Source organism: Chamaea fasciata, unplaced genomic scaffold (assembly GCF_029207755.1).
Source record: "Chamaea fasciata isolate MVZ Bird 193981 ecotype frontalis unplaced genomic scaffold, bChaFas1.0.hap1 SCAF_7, whole genome shotgun sequence".
In the NCBI taxonomy this organism is placed as follows: Eukaryota; Metazoa; Chordata; class Aves; order Passeriformes; family Sylviidae; genus Chamaea; species Chamaea fasciata.
Window position 1 is genome coordinate 55,711,146 of NW_027094092.1, and position 20,650 is coordinate 55,731,795.

Here is a 20,650-nt window from a genome sequence, read left to right on the forward strand (position 1 = left end):
CAGTTTTGAATGTTATCAACCCCATCACTGTATTTCAAAAGGAGCCTCCACTCTGTAAAGCTGTAAAAAAAGCTTCATTCCCCAGCAGTCAGACTCTATGACTGTACCTGCAGATGTGAGAAGTGCAAGGACAGTGCTGAGACTGAAGTGCCCACACCAGACAGAACACGCTGGTGATAGCAGAGTTAAGCTCTGACCTGCAGCACCTGACTGGTTCTTGAGAACACCACTAACACCCCTACAGACATTTAAATGCTAGCACAATTAAAACAAGTAAAAACCCTAACAAACCAATAATGTAAGAATTGACTATGGCAGCAGTAAAATCTTCTCCTCTGCCGCCAGCTTTAGTTCATGATTTGTAAAGAAATTAACCCACATGAGAACTAATCTCTGGAAACAAGTGTACCACACAAAACCATCAGCAGTCTCATTAAAGTAAATGGGTTATTGTTTTCATATCTATTTTAAAAAAGTTCTCTGTAATGGCACTTCTCCTAACCACAGATATCACCTTAAAAACAGTGCACGGTTTCTGATCCTGTGACATTTTTACTTGGGAAACTATCCCTTTGCCAATAAACCAAAAAATATCTTTAGTTAATGGGTACCATATGCACTAATGCTCATGCCTCTCTCAAGAACCCCAAAATAAAAGTACTAAATCTTACCAAGGGTTGGTCAGTTAGGATTTAGCATTAACTGATTCAAAAGGGAATGCACAGAAGGAGGAGAGAGGAGAGAACCACAGAGAGCATCCAATTCAGAATTTACCTGCTGTATTTTCAATTTTTTTTGACCGGCTGTAAATGAAGGAGGATCACATTCTTCTTCCAAGTCAATCTTCATAAACTCATCGATGGTTAGCTGACTGGTTGGTGTATCTTCAAACTCTGTCAACCTACCAAAGCATACAGCACATGACCAAAACAGCTCTAAGAACTCTTTTGAAAGTAACAAAATTTGCAAACTGACAAGCTGTGGAATAAACATGTCATCCTTAGCAACTCTGGCTCAAACACAGACTACATTAAAACTGAAGTGCTACTAATTGTTTCATCTGCTGCAAAGAAAGTATCTTTTCATATCCCAAATTAGCTTTTGATTTATTAGAGTATGTAACATACTTTTTCTTTTGATGAACAAAGACTGAACAAAAATACTACAGCCCCTACGGTCAATTAAGTATAGACAAAACTAAGACAAGAAACACAGCTCATTCCTCCCCTCTTGTTGCTTTGTTATCAACAGCAACAACAAAACGGATTCACCAAATAAAGTATCTGTCATCCTAGTTTAGGAGTCTGCCCAAAAGTCTTCCTGATATGTCAGCATGATTAATTTAAACAAAGCAAACCTTAAAGTAACACCTCTTCAGAAGACTGGAAGAGGGACAAGAAATAATTTTCCCAGGACACAAAGAAGCAGTGGTAAAATAAATTGGTCATTTGCGCATCACAGAGATGAAATAGATGGATGAACATAATTTGACAATAATAGATGTTGGATTTATTTCATGTTTGCATTTTAAAAGTTCCTACCTATGTGAGAGATAGGACTGGCTCCATGGGGAATTGCCATGAAAGCAGATGAGTCTTTCAGAAGAATTCAATCTTAAATATGACCACGTGGTCATAACTTAATCCCCAAATACCAGCATTTTATACAGGTGGCTGAGAATAAGCACATCCATTTTACAGATGGAGAAAATGAGACAAAAGGTTAAGTACAAAGCCAGGTCAGGAAACGTCTGGCAGAATGCTTCTCTGACAGAAAGTGCCCTTTTAATAATATCAACATTTTCCATGGGAAAATGGCAATGATGGGTCTGCAGCTGCTCCGCTGGAATATTCCCATCTTTCAGAGGAAGCAGAGCTGACAACAGCTCCCATCTGCAAAGCTAGGAAACTAAAAATGGTGATTCGGTGCTCTCAGCACGGGACCTTTCTGCATTTCTCTCCCCCTAAAACAGCTGTGGTTTTCTCCTCGGTTCTCTCCTCTACCTCTGTTTGCAGTAAAACTCTTTTTGAAGAAGGAATTTTCTCTACGACAGAAATTCAGTTTCTAGCCAACACCAAGGTCAAAGCCGAAAGCACAGGGCCACATTCTCTTGCTATATCCTCATCAGTCTCTGTGTTTCCTCCTTTATAAATTGAGGAGCATGACAAGACAACCTATACAGAGGGGTGCAGGCAGGCTGCAACTGCAGGACACTGCCCAGAGACATCCCACTCCTGGAGCAGGGGCCAGAGGTCACAGGCAGCATCTCACATCATGAAATGCACAGAGAGAGCCAGGCACCTGCGTGACTTCAACAGCAAGCAGCACACTAAGCCCACGCATGGCAATGCCAGCCAGAATTAGTGCTGCTGAGGAGAAGAGAGCCTCCGAAAACTAGATATGCTTTTGGAATTCAAGCATCTCCACACAGCCCCAAATTAGCCGTGTACTTAAGAGTGACTGACAGACCAAACCCTTCCCTCAGAGTACCAGGGACCAGCTCCCTCCTCCTCTCTTTCAGATCAAATTGGAAAGGAGAGGAGGATGCTCTTGGCAGCAGCAGCACCCAGCTTTTAATTAAAAGACCAGAAACCTCTCTTGGTGTTAACGGGCTTCCAGCATGCATTACCCACCTTCCAGGAGGGAGCCACATCTATCAGGTTAGAGGGAAAACCTGGCTAGGGCACTGTTATTATTATTATTATTATTTTTTAATTCAGGATTCACTTAATGCCAAACCCATATATCATTTGAGGAGCGTGGATCTTCTCAGTCACAATCATTAAAGAACAGCCATCCATCTCTCCACGGATGAATCACGTACTCACAGGCAGCCCCACTTCAGCAAGACTCATCCTCCCAATCAGCCTCACCTCGTTAAAATACTACTCTCCTCCCAGTGTTAAAAGCCAAGGTGCACTTTGGCAAAGACACAGAGTTTGTTTATCCAACACTTGCTCTGAGTCTGAGATGAGCTGCCAGAGCCCCACCACAGCAGAACCACCTCTGTGCATGGTGAGCAGCCAAGAAAACACCAGGAGCAAAACCCATGAATCCAGGCTGGGGACAAGATGACCACGCTGGGTGTCAGCACCCAACCCCTGCAGACACCTCAGGCTCTGTCTGTCCCTCTCCTGCCCACAGTGTCATCTGACTCATGTCACGTACCCTGCGCCCATCGGACGTCAGCCCTGGGGTGAGCCAACATGCCGGAGCTGGCACAAGCTCCAGCTCAAGCACCAGCTTCCACCCCAGGCCAGAATGGGCAGGATGGGTCTCTCCCAACACCTTTAGTGTGTCTACACTGGGACAGGGCAGAGCTACATCATGTTTACTGCCAAGGAGCTCAAACCCACAGCACAGCATGGTTCAACCATCTGACCAGTCCCACGCCCGTGCCCTCCTTTCCTCAGTCCTGATCCAAGCGGGGCAGGGCTGACCACCTAGGCGGGAGGGCTGCCAGCATCACAGTTTAAGCACAGGCTGGTGGTGAAGCAAATTTAGAGCAGCAAGTTATTTTTTCACTTCTCTCAAGTCTTGCCCCCAAGGCCCTAACCCTTCTCCCAAAATGAGGAACCATCCCTGATGGTCAGGATCCCAGCTTGAACACCATCTCTGTGGGAGAGCGAGCTGTACACTCAACATTTTCTCCTTTAACTTGATATAAATAAATACCTGCATTTGCCAACCACTTGCCTGCCTCAACATTTTACATTGGCTGATATCCTGTCTACATGTGTTTAAGTATTTCTTTAATTTTATCCACTGTTTGGACACATGCCACCAAGGCAACAAACTGATGCTGCAGCAGTCTGCACCACATGAAACAAAGCAACATTAGTTTGGCAGCTAAGAAAAACTGACACAGCCTTAATTATAAACACAATAATTTCAAGGGCAAGGGAGTGGCTTCACGAAAAAAAATAGCTACAGGCTATTTTTTAAGTCCCACATAAAAGTGCTATCTAAGTTCATTTTCCACTTTTGTTAACCTAAAAAAATCTAATAAGAATTGCCACTAAGTTATGCACAAACAGAGGGAAAATAAACAGATATACAAATTAAAATATTATTTCCTTGGCACAAATTCAAAAAGGTTTCAAAAATTGAAATTTGGCAGACAAGGAATTTCTATTTATAGTCAAAGCAGAGGCAACCACTAAAGCTCAGGCTAAGATTCAACTTCCAGTATAAACCGTCCTCTTACAGTTTCTCACAGCAAACTCTTTCAAGAAAATTCCTTTGGGAGAAAAGTTTTTCCAGAGCCTGCTGTCATCTCCCTCTAACCCCAACCCTTTATTACAAAGAAAAATTTCCACAGTTGTTGTTTCATCCATTTACAGACAAAACCACACCTCTGCTTCTGATAAAGCACTTTTGTGCACAAACCAGTAAACCGATTCAGTTCACACTTAATTTAACTCCCAATAAGGGAAAATGGGTCAATCATTTTGAAGTTACATGCAATGTCCTTTTTACTTCACTTTGTTCCAGGGATACCCTCCAGTGGAGACTCCTGAATCCAGTCCACAACGATGGAAAAAACAAACTCGTGTGTGCAGCTAAGGGCTCAGTTTTAATGTTTAATTGAGATTCTGCCGCAGTGGGGCGCAACAAAGCACACAGAAGAACAAGGACTTCTGGGGTCCAACACACAAATGCCTCAGGAGCCCAAGTTCAAAGCCCAAGAGGGACTCCTAAGCAGAGACCATTGAGGAGCTGCCATGGTGTCCTTCTACCCACACACAATCAGCACTGAGCTCTAGAAAGCAGGCAGCATGAGCAGAGGTATCTCCACACAGAAGGGCAAACAAATTACAACTCCAGAGACAGTTGTTTTGTTCAAAGAGCGAATGTGGGGTTTAGCCTGAGCTATCAGCCTTTAAGTTACCTGTTGTGAGAGGTCTTTCTAAAGTACTTCAAGTATTTTATCAATGGATTCGAAAAATAATAAGGTGAATATGCCACACTGTTAGCAGAAATATATGAAAAAGAATCTTTATTGCAAGATAAACTGGTGCTAGCAATTAAACTCCCCTGAGTTTTCCCAAATTAACAATGTAATTAAAACCATAAGTAATAACTTATGTGATATCTACATAATCTTAACTGTCATATCAACTACAAATATTCTAGCAATAGATCAGCTGATTTGACACCTCAGACAATTCCAAACTCTGGAAGAGATTTACTTTTGTGTCTTAGTGAAGAACCAGAATATTGCAGAACATCCTCACTGTTTTAATTTAACCCTCATCATCAGGGCTTCCTGTCACTCCAAACCTGTGCACTCACAGCAGAGAAGCTCAGAATTCACACTGGTGTTCAAACCATCACTATTTCTGTACTATAAATCTAACGCTCTATTGCATCACCCTTCCCTCCTTATTTTTTTCCAAGCCATACAATGTTTACACATGAACTATTTATGGAAGTATGTAAACACATACCCTAAAAGTGATACTTAATATAGAACACATATCTGAAAGAGTTATTAAATGCTTCCTACATGACATGACAAAAAGTTTCCCAGTAGCCACCAGTAAGTAAATAAATAGAAGAGTAATCCCCTGATATGGAAACACTGCACATATATGTAATTTCACATGTACTTGCAGCAATATAAAAGGTAGTTTAAAGGCTGTATGAATGAGTATCTCATTACTGAAGGTAAGGACAAAATCAGAGGTGATCCAGTTGCTACAGTATTACAACTTATCAGCTGAGCTGTGGTAAATTAGTCTGTCCCTGGCCAAACGCAATTGTTAAAGAGAAATATTCTTACCTGTACACAACTTCCAACGTCAATACATATCACCTCTTTTTGCAACAGACTAAGAAAACACACACAAAGTGATTTATTTCCAATTAATAGGTGACTGATAATCTATGGGGCAAAGTTGCTGGCAACTCTCTAAGTATTGAGAACAGGTACCTCTAAAGATTGTACTAAACAAAGCACCCTTTAGAATTAGTCCCTGTTACTTGCTCACATCAACACAGAGATTTAAAACTGTCACAAATTTGTTAGCATAAATTTTAAACCCTGATTCTACAAACGCTAACACACAGAGTTAACTTGCACTAACACTTGTGGCCCACTGTCAGCACCTGGATAATCCCACCAGCACATCCCTGGCCATCCCAGAACTCTGTCAGCCTAAACCACCTGAAAATTTTTCTTCTTTTTTTCCCCCTAATTCAAACGTTCACACCATGCTAATGAAACAAAATGTGGTAGCATTCCTTAAAATTCTGCTTCATTAGCATGGTTCCTCTGCTGTGGTCTGTCAAAAGCACTCTATGATCTCCTGGAAAAGAAAAATAAAGCTGTTTAATTTCTTAACAGCCACTCAGATGAGGAAAGTCAAACATAGGAAAACTATTTACAAGATCTAAGCCTGAGTTAGTGAGAATAAGTTACTGATTGTTTCAAAAGTAGGAGTTACCAAGTAATTTTGAAATTATATTTTGAAGTATGATGTACTAAAATATATTAGGAATATAATTAATGTATTAACTTGCTAACTGTATAGAAGCTGGATTTATAAAAAGGAACACTGCCTGTGAAATTGGATTCCCCAGAAATAAAACCTTTTTTTATTAAACCAGACAATCCAACTTAGAAAGGTACGCAGTATCAGCCCACGTGGATCAAGATGCATTTTACTCACCATACTAGAAAGGTTTCTAGAAATCATCTGTAAGCCACTTGAATTGATTTAACTGGAGACATGAGGTATTTCTCAATTTAGCTTATGGCAGCAGCAGCAGCCAGCAAAGGAGCTCCTTGGTTGCTGAGCTGAGATCAGAGCAGACACCACCACAAGGTCCTTTACATGAAATAAATTTCCTGGTGTTCTAAATGCTTCTCTCCACATCACACTTCAAGCAAGAGCCCTTACATGACTCTGACATTCTGAGCATCCTCAGCCCCTCCACACTCAAACACCTCAGGTGGCCAGCTCTCACTGATTCACTGGATACTCTCCACAGAATTTTAGCACGGCTGTACTTGGATCCCAGCCCAACACTGACTTCTACACGCCCTTCCCTTCAGTCCTGGCCTTGAGAGGGCTTTGGTGTTTTGAATAACAACAACCTCACAGCCACCTCACAGCTACCCATGTCCCTGTTACCTTCCCTTCTCATCCTGACTCCAGACTCATATACAGACTGGATTCTCCTCTCTTTGCCTGCTCTCACAGGCATCTGTCCAGTTTGAGACAGCAGTGGGAGCTTGGGCACGAGGCTCATGCCAGCCATATATTACAGAAATTAAATTAAAGGAAAAAAAAAAAAGAAAAAAAGAAAAGCTGCAGGCAGTACATTCAGGACATTTATCTCTACACATAAATCTTTAATTTGTCCAGAAAATTAGAACCTCAGTCACTGAAAGAGCCGTAACAGGGTCCCCAGGATAAAAGCAAAGGACCCCATTTACGAAAGTCCCTGCAGCATCTACAACTGGTAAATGAAGCTTCTTCATAACAAGTCTTGTCTTCCCTCCCAAAACACTATGAGGTCGTAAGAAAAAAACATTCACCTCAAAAATGAGCTATTTAAACCCATTCCAACCTTTTGTTCCAATTACTTCTAAATGAAGCTTGACTACTTCTGAAGTTCATCACAAATAAGTTTTTCAACAGACAGTACTTTATGGAACTAAGAAGAAGCATTTTTTATGCAAAAAAGCAGTTCAATTTAAAGATAAAGTGAGCAAGTCAAAGCAGCAAAATGCAAATGTTAAGAAAGATAAGCTGATATTTTTTTCTTTTTATTTCTATGGAAGAAGTGCCTAAGATCTTCAAACAGGCATAAGGGCCGCACAGTATAAGATAACGCACAATGGACAAGTATCACAAGAACTATTCTTACCGAAGATAACACAAAATGTAGAACACAGAGAAAGCATGCAAGAAGTGAATAAAAAGATGAAGGGGCAGAGTATTTAAAGGTTAAAAAGACAAGAGGCAAAGACAGGTGCATTGAACACAGGCACAAATGTGAGGACTGAACTAAATAAAAGGACTGGGTTTATTAAAAGTTAATTTCTGCTACCTCCACGGATGATTACATAGAAAATAACAATTTGACTAATTAGCTAATATTTGTACAGTACTTTGAATACATAAAGTGATATATAAGTTAATATAATTTCAATTAGACTGGAAATGAGATAGAATTATCAGTGCATTTATTAATATTTAATAAGTTCGCTTTCAACAACAGCAACAAGCTTTACATTTTAATTGTGTGCTTCAAAACATAAAGCTAGAAGTGACTGCGAAGTGACTACAAAAATATTACCAAAAACCCACTCACATTAAAAATAAATAAGCACTGCTTTTTAACCAAACCAATACCCAAATTAAGAACTTTTGATCGGAAGATGAGTGACAGCACACATGGGCCATGCTTTGTTGCTTTTTCCTTCTGAAACGATTCCCCTTATGACCAGGTTGTGAATTTTTATGACCTGGAGATATTTCACATTTTTGTGAACCTCCTCCTAAGAGCTACTCCTCCAGCTCAGAGCAGTGAAAGGGGGCACAGTCTCCAGGCACACGGGCTTGGTGCTCTCCAGCTGATGGACAACAGGGTGAACTAATCCAGTCCCACCAGCTGCACTGCCAGGACCAGAAACAGAGCCCTTCTTAGGGAAGGGCTGCCACCCCTTGCTGAGCCTCTTCCCCAGACATTCCCAGGAATTCTCAATCAGGATTTCCTAAAGAGCATAATTCCTGCATCCTCATCCACACACTCCTGTCCCCCCTAGACAGACCATATCATGTGGGGCCTTCCCTTGCCAATTTCTGCCATGGGCACCAAAACCAAACCCAGCTTCCAAGGGTTTGTGCTTCCCCAGGAAACCAACTGGGAGCTGAATCAAACCACACAGCAGAACCTGCAGGCTGGAAGAGTCGGCATTATCTGAACACGTTGGGTTTCACTTCCAGAGCATCCAGGGCAAAGACATCAGCAGTGAGCACAGCATCCAACACCTTCATAAAACACAGCAGCAGCTACTCTTTACCAACCAGAGTAACTATAATTAAAAGGAAATAAAACTGCACATCAAACTGAGAAGAAAAGGAATTTTTAAGAATGTGAAATAAGTTCTTATTCATTTAGACAACTTCTATTTGATGGCATTTTGAAAGGAGTTCTTGAAAGAAGAGGGAAAAAAACTGGAGTGCAGAAAGAGTTATTCAAAGGTATTTTTTTTATTTGCCTTCGTTAAATACTATATAACGTGCTCTTATTTGAAAAACATCAATCAAATTTATAGATTCATGATAAATAGTTGTAATTATAGCTGCCTGAAAATAATTCAGCTGTCACGTTTACCCTGTCAAAGTAAATAAGGCTGTCATTTTAGTTGATGTGTCTGACTTGAGTAAACATTTCAAAGCATGAATTTTGAAGTAAGATCTTCTCGCTTGAAACAATTGCTCAAATTAATTTTCCTTCCAATCCTAATTTATTATGCTTATTTTCTTAGTAGGTACAAACTCTTTAGCTATTTAAGCAAGGCATCTTGGAGTAGATTGCGATGTGATTGGAGTAGATGGGCATAACTCATTAATCATACAAAATGCACAACCAAAACACATAACGTTTTGGCCATAGGAAAAAAAGTGGCATTGGTATTGCTCCATCCTTATAGTTGTAGTACCTTGAAGCATTTAAAACACTTCAAATTTATCCCTATACCACCCATGCATAGCTGGAAAATAGCATCATGTTCCACCAACGAAGATCTGAGCAAAAACATTTTTCACAATTAATAAGTGAATATTTTTAACAAGTATTAGGCTCAGTTGGATGTGCTTAAGCTGATCCCAGCAAGGTGAAGAGAGACACTAAGGGAGCTTTCTAAAGACAGACCTTGGGGGAACAAACATTAGAATATATCGGTGATAGAAAAATTTCCAGCTGTGGGCAACAGAAATCATGGTATTTCAGTCAGGTCATTTTTAACTCAACCTATGGGGAAAGAGTATGTTGCAACTTCTCAAAAGTAAAGTGACAGAAACTGGGTATCTGCTTACATCATTGAATTACGGAAAATACTACTTTATCTTTAAAAAAATAAACACACAAAAGGTTCTTGGAAAATTCCCACTTTCAGGGGATCCTTCACTGAACTTATCATTAGATTCACTGTGCTGTCTTCTATTTATTAACAGTGCAACATTACCAAAAATGAATACTTCAGCAAAATATTTTGGAAGTTCTCCTCAATAACAGCTTAAAGACAAGACTTTTCATCACTTGGCTTCTGGATTAATGAAAAAAAAAAATCTCACAGTAGACTGTCAGCTTTGAGAATCAATAAATAATGTTTTCCTGAAGACATGACAATACTGTTAACATTACTGGCATAGCATTACTTTATCTTAAAGTCTTCACCTATTAAATAGGCACAGTGCTCCTTACAATCTTTGCTAAACATTTGAGGCCTTACATAAGAGGTGAGGAGTTAGTACCTTACAATGACCAGCTAAAACATATACTTATTTGATTCATGGCACTTAGGAAAATAACCCGGTTTTCTCCAAGGCACATTTATTTCGGACTATATCACTGTTCAGCAGTGTAAACGAAAGATAAAAGCAGTAAGACTGCACTGACCTTTTCCTTAATGTAGACTCACAAACCTTCACCACCCTGATGACCTCTTTAACAGTCCGTCGGAAATCATGCATTCTTGCCGCCACTAGCAGAGCTAGAGAACAAGCACAGAAAGTTAGTATCAAAAAAGAGGGAAATTTCCTGAAGAAAAGCAGAAAATACTCAGGTAACTATACCCTCTCTTGGCCCCTGCCTTCAGCCAAAGAGCTGTAAATGCCTATGCTCAGCTGTGTCTATGAATACTGCAGATGGACTTGACTTCACCCAACTTAGTTTTCTATCCACTAAGCCGAGTGCAAGTTGCACCCTGAAAATTACCGTGCTTTAACATTTGGGAAACCATGGTTATCTACAGCACAAGAACATTACAGTGATCACTTATTTTCAGTTACCATCTTTTTAGCAGAACTCACTGAATTCTGTCCTGAATAAAAAGATCTCCAGAGAAACACTATATGTGCCTAAGCTGGTCTCCTCATTACTGCCACTACTCTCCCTGTCTTGCTGGTGTCCAAGTGCTCTCCTGTAAGACCATCTGCACAGCCAGATAACCAGTTGCATTTACATGGTGTGTTGATTCAGAGCACCAGCTCTGTTTTGAAGCACCACCCCCACTCATCATGCAGTAGCTCACTGCACAGAGCAGTTTTAAGCATAAAAAAAGTGGTTTTTTATAGAGGAAACTAAACCAGAGCTCCACTTCTGGTATTGTGTTTAATACCACGAGCACGGGTACATCAGGGCTGACCTAACAACTGGTCATTCGAGCTATGTGTGGCATAGACTTTTATGCCACGGAACCAAACTAAACCCAGTCCACAGCCCAACACATGAGCTGCATATTGGATGGATGGATGGAGGGGGCTCAGCACCACCTGCTTCCATCTATTGATCCGTGCCTGTTGAATTAAATTACTTGCTTGTGTGGATACAGCCCATGTAGCGCATCAAAGAGCAGACTGCTCTCCCATAGCCTACACTCAAATTTCTAGCAATGTGCAACAATCAAGTACTATTAACAAAAAGGGGCTAGAAATGTTAAAAAAAATGCATAGTCCTGGGTTCTCAAAGGTTTGAGCATTACTTCTCATTTATGCATACACATGTAAGATCTTTCAAATAAAATAAAGTTCACACATGAACTCTGTGACTACCTACACTCTATGTTACTCTGACCCCACTGGCTACTATCTTTTAACCTGGCCCTCCCAAACCCACAGGTTTTATGCAAGCATCATGACAGCGATGGATCTTGGAAAAAGATGAAGAAAGAGAGAAAAATAATTTCACAAAACAGGTCAAAGAGGGCACTTCTTGCATAAGACTCTGTGTAAAGACACAAATCAAAGTACTTGCACTAATGGTGTCATTTTAGCTGACAAAAAAACCTTTTAGCAGCTAGAGCCTGCAGAGTGGGGGCAAGAAAAGCTCCACAAAGGAGTTTAAAAAAAAAATTCAAACTGTAAGCTACAAAGAGTCCGAGCAAGTACTGTAGGAGCAGGGGCAAAAATGAAGTTACAGTTTCAGAAACTATTTCGATGAAGACCTATATAATCTGTAGACGTGTGACAGAACAAAACCCCTAGAAGGTGGGTATCACCAGTGACAAGGGGAAGCCCTCATTTGTTCCAGGCTCACCCATCCCACCTGCTGCGGGGGCAGGGACACAGCCAGGCTGTGACTTACCCGCTCCACAGAGCCCCGAGGGCCGGCGGCCTGTGTGCATCCAGTCCCTCTTCATCCTCTGCAGCAGCCTCAGGGCCGTCATGGACACCTCGTGGTTCTTATCCCCAAACTCCAGCATGTGTGCAAATCGGGGAATATACAAACACGGATCTGCAACAGAAAGCAACACAATTATATCTAAGCCAAACATCGATTTAGGAAATGCAGTGCAGCGAGGCTGCTGTGCTTGTCTGGCTTCACCTCAGCAAACACAGACTGTGCTGCTGGGCAGATCCTCTACCACTAAGCTTTAGAAGCACTTTCTTAGATAACCGAAAACAAAATAATTTTTTGCTCTATAAACAGGAGATCTTTAAAGCACTGCACAAACATCCTTACTTGATTTCCACCATCCAAGGCTGCACATGCTGACTGCGACATGTGAGCAGTGTTACTGGTATCAGGGAAATCATGCCCAAACTGAAGCATTTACAAAAGCTTTTGCAGAATGAGGACATGATTTTAGGCTCTAAACTTCTAACCTGTTCCCAAAACTTCTAGCGTCTCTCTTCTAACACCTCTTGAAAAGTAACAAAGTAACTTGCATGTTTCATCTCAAACCTAACTACCAACTAAGCTTGAAAAAAAATCATTTGCTTAAAATCCTCCCTAACAAAAATGTAGTTACCTTCAAAGTTAATTCCAGCATCTTCTCAGACTCACATACCAAGAATACAAAATACTGTTTATTACAGACACTAAGGCAGACTTCCATCAGCATAAAGTGCTGGAACCCAATTAACATCATTTGCACTATAGCAATTCACATCAGCCACAGATCTGCCTCCAGATCTATGAACTTACTTCAAGCGTTGGTGTTTTCAGCTCCAAACTAACCAAAATATGTCAGTACAGATTGTGCTCTGCCTAAACCAATTTATAATTTATCAAACAATCTTGTAAAAGCTACACTTAACACATGTTTACTCTTAGTTGAGATATCAATTTCTCATTTCCTGCCAGCCTTTTATCACTTGACCGAAAATCCATGATGTACGGTAAATTGTTAACTATTAGTCTCAACTCAATTTCCTCTGCTGATCCCCTATGTGAGCACTTAAACCGATAAAGATGAAAATTCAGCTCAAAACACTAGAAAAATCTTAGGGATTTACAACTAATCAAAGCAGTTTCACTTAACACCAAGTTCTAACAATGATGCCCTGTTGCTATCCGTAATTACCAAGATCACACCATAGGTGATAATGCCTGTCAGCCCCGCAGAAGCATTTAAATGAAAGCACTTACAAAGCAAGAACTTCCAACATCAAACTCCCTCAAAACTGAAGAAATTCCAAACTGCAGTCTCCTCCCAAACATGACCCGAAAAATCAAAGGTTTAGAACTTTACCAATCTCTGTGATTCTAAGGATAGGTGTTCTGCACTTCCAAGTACGATTTTATAAAGCTCTGCTCTAGATAAATGACATGTTCCAAATTCCACAAGAACTCCAACCTTTCAGAAGCCATAGCCTGGCTATACATTTTAGCTTTGCTCTTGGCACTACAGGAACACATGTGATGTTACAAAGCAATGCCTGGTTTGCTTTTCCCTCTCTTCTTATCCGAAGAGTGCCCAGCTTCAGCTCCTGCAGCCGCCAGAACAGAGCAGACAGTATCCTGGCCACATATTGTTTCAAATATACATCACTTATTTCCACCCCGCACAAGGTTGAGAATGACAAGGGTAAGGAATTCTAACATCAGTTCAAAGGGATGTAACTGGGTATCTCCTCCGGGTCTGGCCCTTATTCTTGCCAAAGCCAGTGGCGAGAGCCGTACCCATGGCATCTTGGTTTCCATCACCAGCTTCAAAAGGTGTTTCTTCATTTCTCCATGCATTCTTTCAACCCAGCCCGAGCTCTGGGGATATGGAGGTTCCATTGTACTCCTAAAGCAGTCACAACCCCTTGAAGAACCTTTTGTGTAAAATGAGTTCCCCTATCTGAGCCTATTGCCTCCACAATCCCGTATCTTGGAATTATCTGTTCCAAAGATAGTTTAATAACTAATCCTGTCGTTGCTGAAACAGTTGGAAATGCTTCAGGCCACCCTGTTAGCTGACATACTATAACCTGAAGATATTTAAACCTGGCCATTTCGGGAAAATCCACCTGGCATCTTTGGAAGGGACCTACAACCTAAGGCCTCGGTCCCCTGGCAAGTTTCTTTGTAATCCTGTTATTTGCTTTAGCACAAATCAAGTAATCTTCAATAGCTCGCTTTGGAGAGGTACAACAGTTACACTTACCATTGTTTGGGGTATCCTCTGGTAATTGGACTGAATTAATAATAGTAGTACACAATGCAAACGAAGAGGCTCATCGTTAGGGAAACCTCTTTTTCATTTATTACCCTTCAATCGATCCATTATTTATGTGGAGTCAAACTTTATAGGACTAAACTTCGGCCAGTTTAATAATACTACAAATTGGACCAGAATTATCGCAATTAGACAAAACATGTCAGATGTAAATTCACCACATACCTCACCAGATTGCAAGGAGCAACTCCCAGCTCTTTCTCTGAGCTTCAGAGCTGAATTTCGGGAGCATTTACACATTTGCATTGTACCTATTCAGACATTTCAGCTGGCATTCATGCCCACAGGTCATTTGACAAAACATTGCACATCGTTAATTTGAATTCTGAAGCTACTAGTCAGAAAATGAATACGTGGGTGGGTTTTAATTAGCAGGCCTTAAAATAACTAAAAAAAGTAAGACAGTGAACATGTAAAGCAGAAGCTGGGCCCAAGTTATCACAGAAAGGTCCTGCATGGATGCAAACATTTGAAAATAAACAAGTAAGAAATGTTACAAGTTGCAAAACCCAAACACATTGCTTCTTTCCAGGGGCACCAAGGCAGCATGGGGGCGCGGAGGGCGCCCGGCTCGCAGGAGGGACCCCTTTGACTCTGGGTGACCTCTGCGGCTACAACCCCTCCAACAAGCGAGCAAGTCAGAGTCGGGAAAAACCCAACTGGTTTTCCTCAAAGGGGATCTTGGGGAAGCAGATCACAAGAAAAACATTATTTCATGTTTTAAGAAAGTTTTGCTGAAGACTTTCCCTTCTCTCCTGATCCTAATACTGCCTCGGAACTTGGACTTTTGGAAGAACTTTGATGCCACACAGTCACTAAGAAGGATGTAAGAACAATTTCGAATTGTGCTCGAAAGAGTGCTCCCCACCGAGAGCGGCAGGCCCGCAGCGAAGCGACAGCCGATCCCCGCCGCAGGTCCCCCCGGGAACGGGCACAGCTGGGGGGACAGTCCTCGCCGAACGATCCCGGAGGACGGACAGGACAGCCCGAGCGGGGAGGGCGCGCACAGACGGGGCACGGCGGCTGCGGGGAAAGCGGAGGAGCCCCGGCAGCGTCCCTCGGTGGGGCAGCCCCGCCGCGGCCGTGCCCCCGCGCCCCGGGCGGCGGCCCCGCGGGGCAGCGCGGCTCCCCCGCCCAGCGCAGCGCGGAGCGGCGGCGCCCCCGCCCGGGCCGCCCGGGAACGGCGCTGCGCGCTCGGGGCCGCCCCCTCCGCCCCGCCGCGGTCCCTCCGCGCTGCCCCGCGTCCCTCCGCGCCTGTCCCGCCGCGGCCGGAGCGGGGAACCCGGGCGGCGCGGGGGCACTGATCGCGGGGTACCGCGGGGCTCGCTGCCGGCGGCTGCCCGGCGCTGCGCACGTAGGCGCGGGGGGGCGGATGACGGGCGGGCGGCGGGGCGGGGGGCGGCCCTTTCCCCGCCGCGCCCCGGCGCTCGCCATTGGCGCCGGCGGCCGTGACGCGCGGCGCGGCCGCTGCCTCTTAGTGCGGGAGGCGGAGGCAGGGCCCGGCAGAGCCGCGCCGAGCCCGGCCGTGTAGCGCTGCATCCCACCGCCAAGGGAGCGCCCAGGGCAGCGCCGCATCGCTCCCGCCCGCCGCGGAGGAGCCGGGGCGCCCCGCGGGCAGCAGCGCCCCTGGCGCGGGCGGGAGGAGCGCGGAGGAGCAGCAGCAGCGGTGGCGGCCGCCGCGGGGACCGGAGCAAAGTTGGTGCGAGCGGCGGCGGGGCCGCCCGGGAGCGGGACTGCAGGGAGCCGCCGCCTCGGCTCGGCCCGGCTGCCGCGGATGTGCCCCCGCCGGGCCGCGAAGGACGGAGCGGAACGCTGGCAGCGGGGATCGGGCGGCTGGCTGCGCTTCACCCTCGCTGGGCTGCTGCACTCGGAGGATTTGTGGATTGACTCTCGCTCCTGACCCACTGCCTCTGCCGGATTCCTGGGGTTTTGTTGCTGGATTTTGGCCTTTTTTTTTTTTTTTTTGGTTTTTCCTTTTTTAATTATTTTTTAATTTTTTCTCTCCCCGTTCCTCGGGGGAGGAACTGCCTGCCGGCCCCGCTCGGGCTCCCCGCTGCAGTCGTGGCAGTGCCGTGGAGGCTGGGACCCCCCTACAAGCCAAGGTGAGCGCTGGCACTGATCCGACACAGCATCACCCCTTTCCCCTCGGAAAGGTGCGTCGGGCCGGTAACCAAAGAGCGGGCGCACACTCCAAAAAAAAAAACCAAAGGCCACCCTGCATCTAGAAGCGTACAAAATATCCTGATAGTGGGACTCGCATTTGGGATCTGTTAGTTCTCTTGCTCATGCCACTGCCCCCTGGTTGCCTCAATGGCAGGATCATGAAGTGTTTGACTTTTTTTCTTCTGCTTCCAGAGACCTTAAAGAAGTCCAAAAAGAGTGTGAGGTCAAACGGCAAGGTGCCAGGATGCTATGAGATAGTGCCCCTGTCCCTGAAGAAGAAGATGGCTGCAGAACTTTACCCTGCCAGCACCAACACTAACATTGCAAACAGCAACGCCGCCGCCGCCGCCACCGCTGCCAACAGCAAGAAGAACGCCTTGCAGCTCCAGCAGAGCGCCCAGCCGCCCCCGCCGCCCCAGCTCCAAAACCTCAACAACAACAACTTGGAGAGCGCCAACTGGCAATCCTTCCATCCCACGCTGCGGGAGAGGTAAGGGCCAGGCCCGCCGGACCCTCCCCGGGCGGGCGGGAGAGAGAGAGAGAGAGAGAGAGGCGCCCGCCCTGTGCACCTGCGCCCCGGCCAGGCGTGAGCGCAGGGATGGATGGGCTGGAGCCCCGGGGGCCGCCGGCGGGAGGCTGGGGCACCGGGCGAGGGGCAGCCCGCGGCTAACGGGGCTTCTCCCCCCTCCCCTGCTTGCAGGAACGCGCTGATGTTCAATAACGAACTCATGGCTGACGTTCACTTCATCGTGGGCCCGCCAGGGGCATCCAAGAAAGTTCCTGCCCATAAGGTTTGTGCGGATAATTTTTGGCTTTTTAACGCTGCTGTGCAGGTCGCCTTCTCCCCCTGCCTTACAACTAGATTCCACTTTTTTTTTTTTTTTTTCCCTAATTATAGCTGTTGTCTAATCCCAGAAGTAATTCACATGCACTGCAAATTAAAAGGAGCATTCTAAGGCAGTGTTCTGCTTCCACTGCAGCTTGTAACTTTCGCTAAATGTAGCTTTTAGGAAAGCCAGCACGCTCAGCTGTTCCTGATCCATGTTACTGAGGCTTCTCTCTCTTTATTTTCCAGTATGTTTTGGCAGTTGGTAGCTCTGTCTTCTATGCTATGTTTTATGGCGATCTCGCAGAGGTCAAATCTGAAATCCATATACCAGATGTGGAACCTGCAGCCTTTCTAATCCTATTAAAGTAAGTGGCCACTATAAGTCTGCTAATTACATGGACAGAATCAAAGTAGCTTATAAAATATACATCTCCTAATTGACATTGTGCAATATGCACTTATTGCTGTTTACTTAATGTGCTGACAAATATTGAATGTCAGATTCACTGCCAGCAAAGACGACTATAGATTATTTTCATGGCCTACTTTTTTTTTAACCCTGAGAAACTAATTTTTTTTCATCCTCCTCCCCCCCACCCCCCCCAATCTAGGTACATGTATAGTGATGAAATAGACCTGGAAGCTGACACAGTTCTGGCTACACTCTATGCTGCCAAGAAGTACATCGTGCCGGCCCTAGCAAAGGCTTGCGTCAATTTTTTGGAGACCAGCTTAGAAGCGAAGAACGCTTGTGTCCTGCTGTCTCAGAGCAGGCTCTTCGAGGAGCCAGAGCTGACGCAGCGCTGCTGGGAAGTGATTGATGCTCAGGCAGAAATGGCACTGAAGTCAGAGGGCTTCTGTGAGATAGATCAACAAACACTAGAGATCATTGTAACCCGGGAAGCACTCAACACCAAGGAAGTGGTAGTTTTCGAGGCTGTTCTCAACTGGGCAGAGGCTGAATGCAAAAGGCAAGGGCTGCCGGTTACGCCACGCAACAAGAGGAATGTATTAGGAAAAGCTTTGTACTTGGTGCGGATTCCAACCATGACTTTGGAAGAGTTTGCCAACGGAGCTGCCCAGTCCGACATCCTCACCCTTGAGGAGACTCACAACATATTCCTATGGTACACAGCCGCAAATAAACCCAAATTAGAGTTCCCCCTGACGAAAAGAAAAGGACTCGTGCCTCAGCGCTGCCATCGGTTTCAGTCGTCTGCGTATCGCAGCAATCAGTGGAGGTACCGGGGGCGATGTGACAGTATTCAGTTTGCCGTAGACAAACGGATATTTATAGCAGGACTGGGATTGTATGGGTCAAGCTGTGGCAAAGCTGAATACAGCGTCAAAATCGAACTGAAGCGCTTAGGTGTTGTCCTTGCTCAAAATCTGACAAAGTTTACCTCCGACGGCTCCAGTAACACCTTCTCGGTGTGGTTTGAACACCCCGTGCAGGTTGAGCAGGACACGTTTTACAATGTAAGTGCTATTCTTGATGGTAACGAACTCAGTTACTTTGGACAAGAGGGAATGACTGAAGTGCAGTGCGGGAAAGTGACGTTCCAGTTCCAGTGCTCCTCGGACAGTACTAATGGAACCGGAGTACAAGGAGGACAAATACCTGAGCTCATTTTCTATGCATGATGCATTTCACCTTGATTGTATTCCAGTGCTGCAATGATGCACATTAAGGGATTTTTCGGTTTTACTACGAACTCTGCAGCAGTATGGAATGTTATGCTACTTACCTATCTGCTACATCAGGCTATACAAATAAGTGAAGGAATGCTCTTGAATTTAATCTTATTTTATTTATTCGTAAGCTATTTGACTTAATTATTAAGACTGCAACATGCAGAAAAATGTTAAATTTTGCACGTACTGTGCATTTATTTTGTATATAGATAACTAACTTGCAGACTGCAGCTGACTCAAACAGAATGTTCTAAACTAGAGCAGTTTATGAATCTGTGATATATAAAACATTTTTACTTGCCCTAAATCCTGTGTACTTGATCTTTGCTGACCTTATGGCTCGTGTGTGTTAATTCATGTACAGCTAACAGGGGTGATGACACTCTAGTCTGGTCCCTGTGTGCATCCACACCCAGCAAATAGGAAAGTTCCCTCTCTCGATAACTGAAACTATCCATCAGCAGCCTTTAATTTCCCTTCATGAGAAAAGGAGCTGACATTTGAGGAAGCTTAGGGTTTTTTGTGTGTTGCCCAAGCTGAAGATAGACAACCATCATTGTAATCAAAGCTGATCAAAATCATCCTGTGGTTATATTTGAAAACGCCTAATGCCCCTTCACATGCAGCATCTCTGTTAACCTCCAGCCTGCCCACCAAACAGCAACACTGCCACTTGCACCTGTCAAACAACATCCCCCCCTTGAATGGCCAGAGTCAAGACACACAGATGAAGTTAATTAATTCAGTGACAAGGCTGCATCACAAATTTAGCCCAGGGCTGTATTACTGGCAGACGCTATCTGAATTTACATCCTATCCTTAAACAGAGCACCAGGCATTAGAAAAATACTTGAAAGATGGTGTTTACGTTCGCTTAAGATTACTAATTAGAAATAAGCCACCTTAAAAAAAAAAGGCTGTCGGATCATTCTTCCTGCTCTATGTTTTTTGGAAAACACAGTCTCCGGCATTATCAGCAATCATTTTATGCTAGTACTTTTCTCAGTGATAAAAGTACTTATTTTTTTCTCAAAGGTCTCATTATCATACAGCTGAGCCAATCAGAAATATTTACTGGATTTTATAAATCTTAGGATGATCTTGGAAGAGAGTACTCAAACAGCAGTCTAAACCAGTATTTTTTCTGTGTATAACAAGCACCTCTACATCTAACATGATTGCCTTTTCCCAAGCTGCATTAATTTTCACCTTGAAACTAAGCTGCAATGCAAATCCCGCCTGTTTTCTCTCTCTTAAAAAAAAAAAAAAGACCAAAA

The 20,650-nt window shown here is 44.1% G+C and overlaps 2 protein-coding genes across 3 annotated transcripts in view; one reads left to right on the forward strand and one right to left on the reverse strand.

Moving 5' to 3' along the window:
• The window catches only part of BRF1 (BRF1 RNA polymerase III transcription initiation factor subunit), a 172,939-nt gene that overhangs the window by 73,286 nt on the left and 79,003 nt on the right, over positions 1 to 20,650 (reverse strand). The window contains exons 6-8 of the mRNA XM_066188970.1: positions 12,325 to 12,474; positions 10,639 to 10,732; positions 775 to 901 (exon numbers count right to left, since the gene is read on the reverse strand). Coding sequence (XP_066045067.1) covers positions 775 to 901; positions 10,639 to 10,732; positions 12,325 to 12,474 — 371 coding nt within the window. The remainder of the gene's footprint in view (positions 1 to 774; positions 902 to 10,638; positions 10,733 to 12,324; positions 12,475 to 20,650) is intronic.
• BTBD6 (BTB domain containing 6) lies at positions 16,206 to 19,680 on the forward strand. Of its 2 annotated transcripts, XM_066188972.1 has the most exons (5): positions 16,206 to 16,788; positions 17,042 to 17,339; positions 17,550 to 17,640; positions 17,925 to 18,043; positions 18,290 to 19,680. In XM_066188972.1, the coding sequence occupies exons 2-5, from the start codon at positions 17,131 to 17,133 to the stop codon at positions 19,320 to 19,322; spliced, it is 1,452 nt and encodes a 483-aa protein (XP_066045069.1). In that variant the 5' UTR covers positions 16,206 to 16,788; positions 17,042 to 17,130; the 3' UTR covers positions 19,323 to 19,680. The 2 variants fall into 2 exon arrangements, with proteins under 2 accessions (XP_066045069.1, XP_066045068.1); XM_066188971.1 differs by having other exon boundaries at positions 16,206 to 17,339.

Coding starts and splice junctions, on each gene's coding strand:
- BTBD6 (XM_066188971.1), top strand. CDS start 16,972: ATGCCACTGCCCCCTGGTTGCCTCAATGGCAGGATCATGAAGTGTTTG. Junction 17,340..17,549: donor CATCCCACGCTGCGGGAGAG/GTAAGGGCCAGG, acceptor CCCTGCTTGCAG/GAACGCGCTGATGTTCAATA. Junction 18,044..18,289: donor GCCTTTCTAATCCTATTAAA/GTAAGTGGCCAC, acceptor CCCCCAATCTAG/GTACATGTATAGTGATGAAA.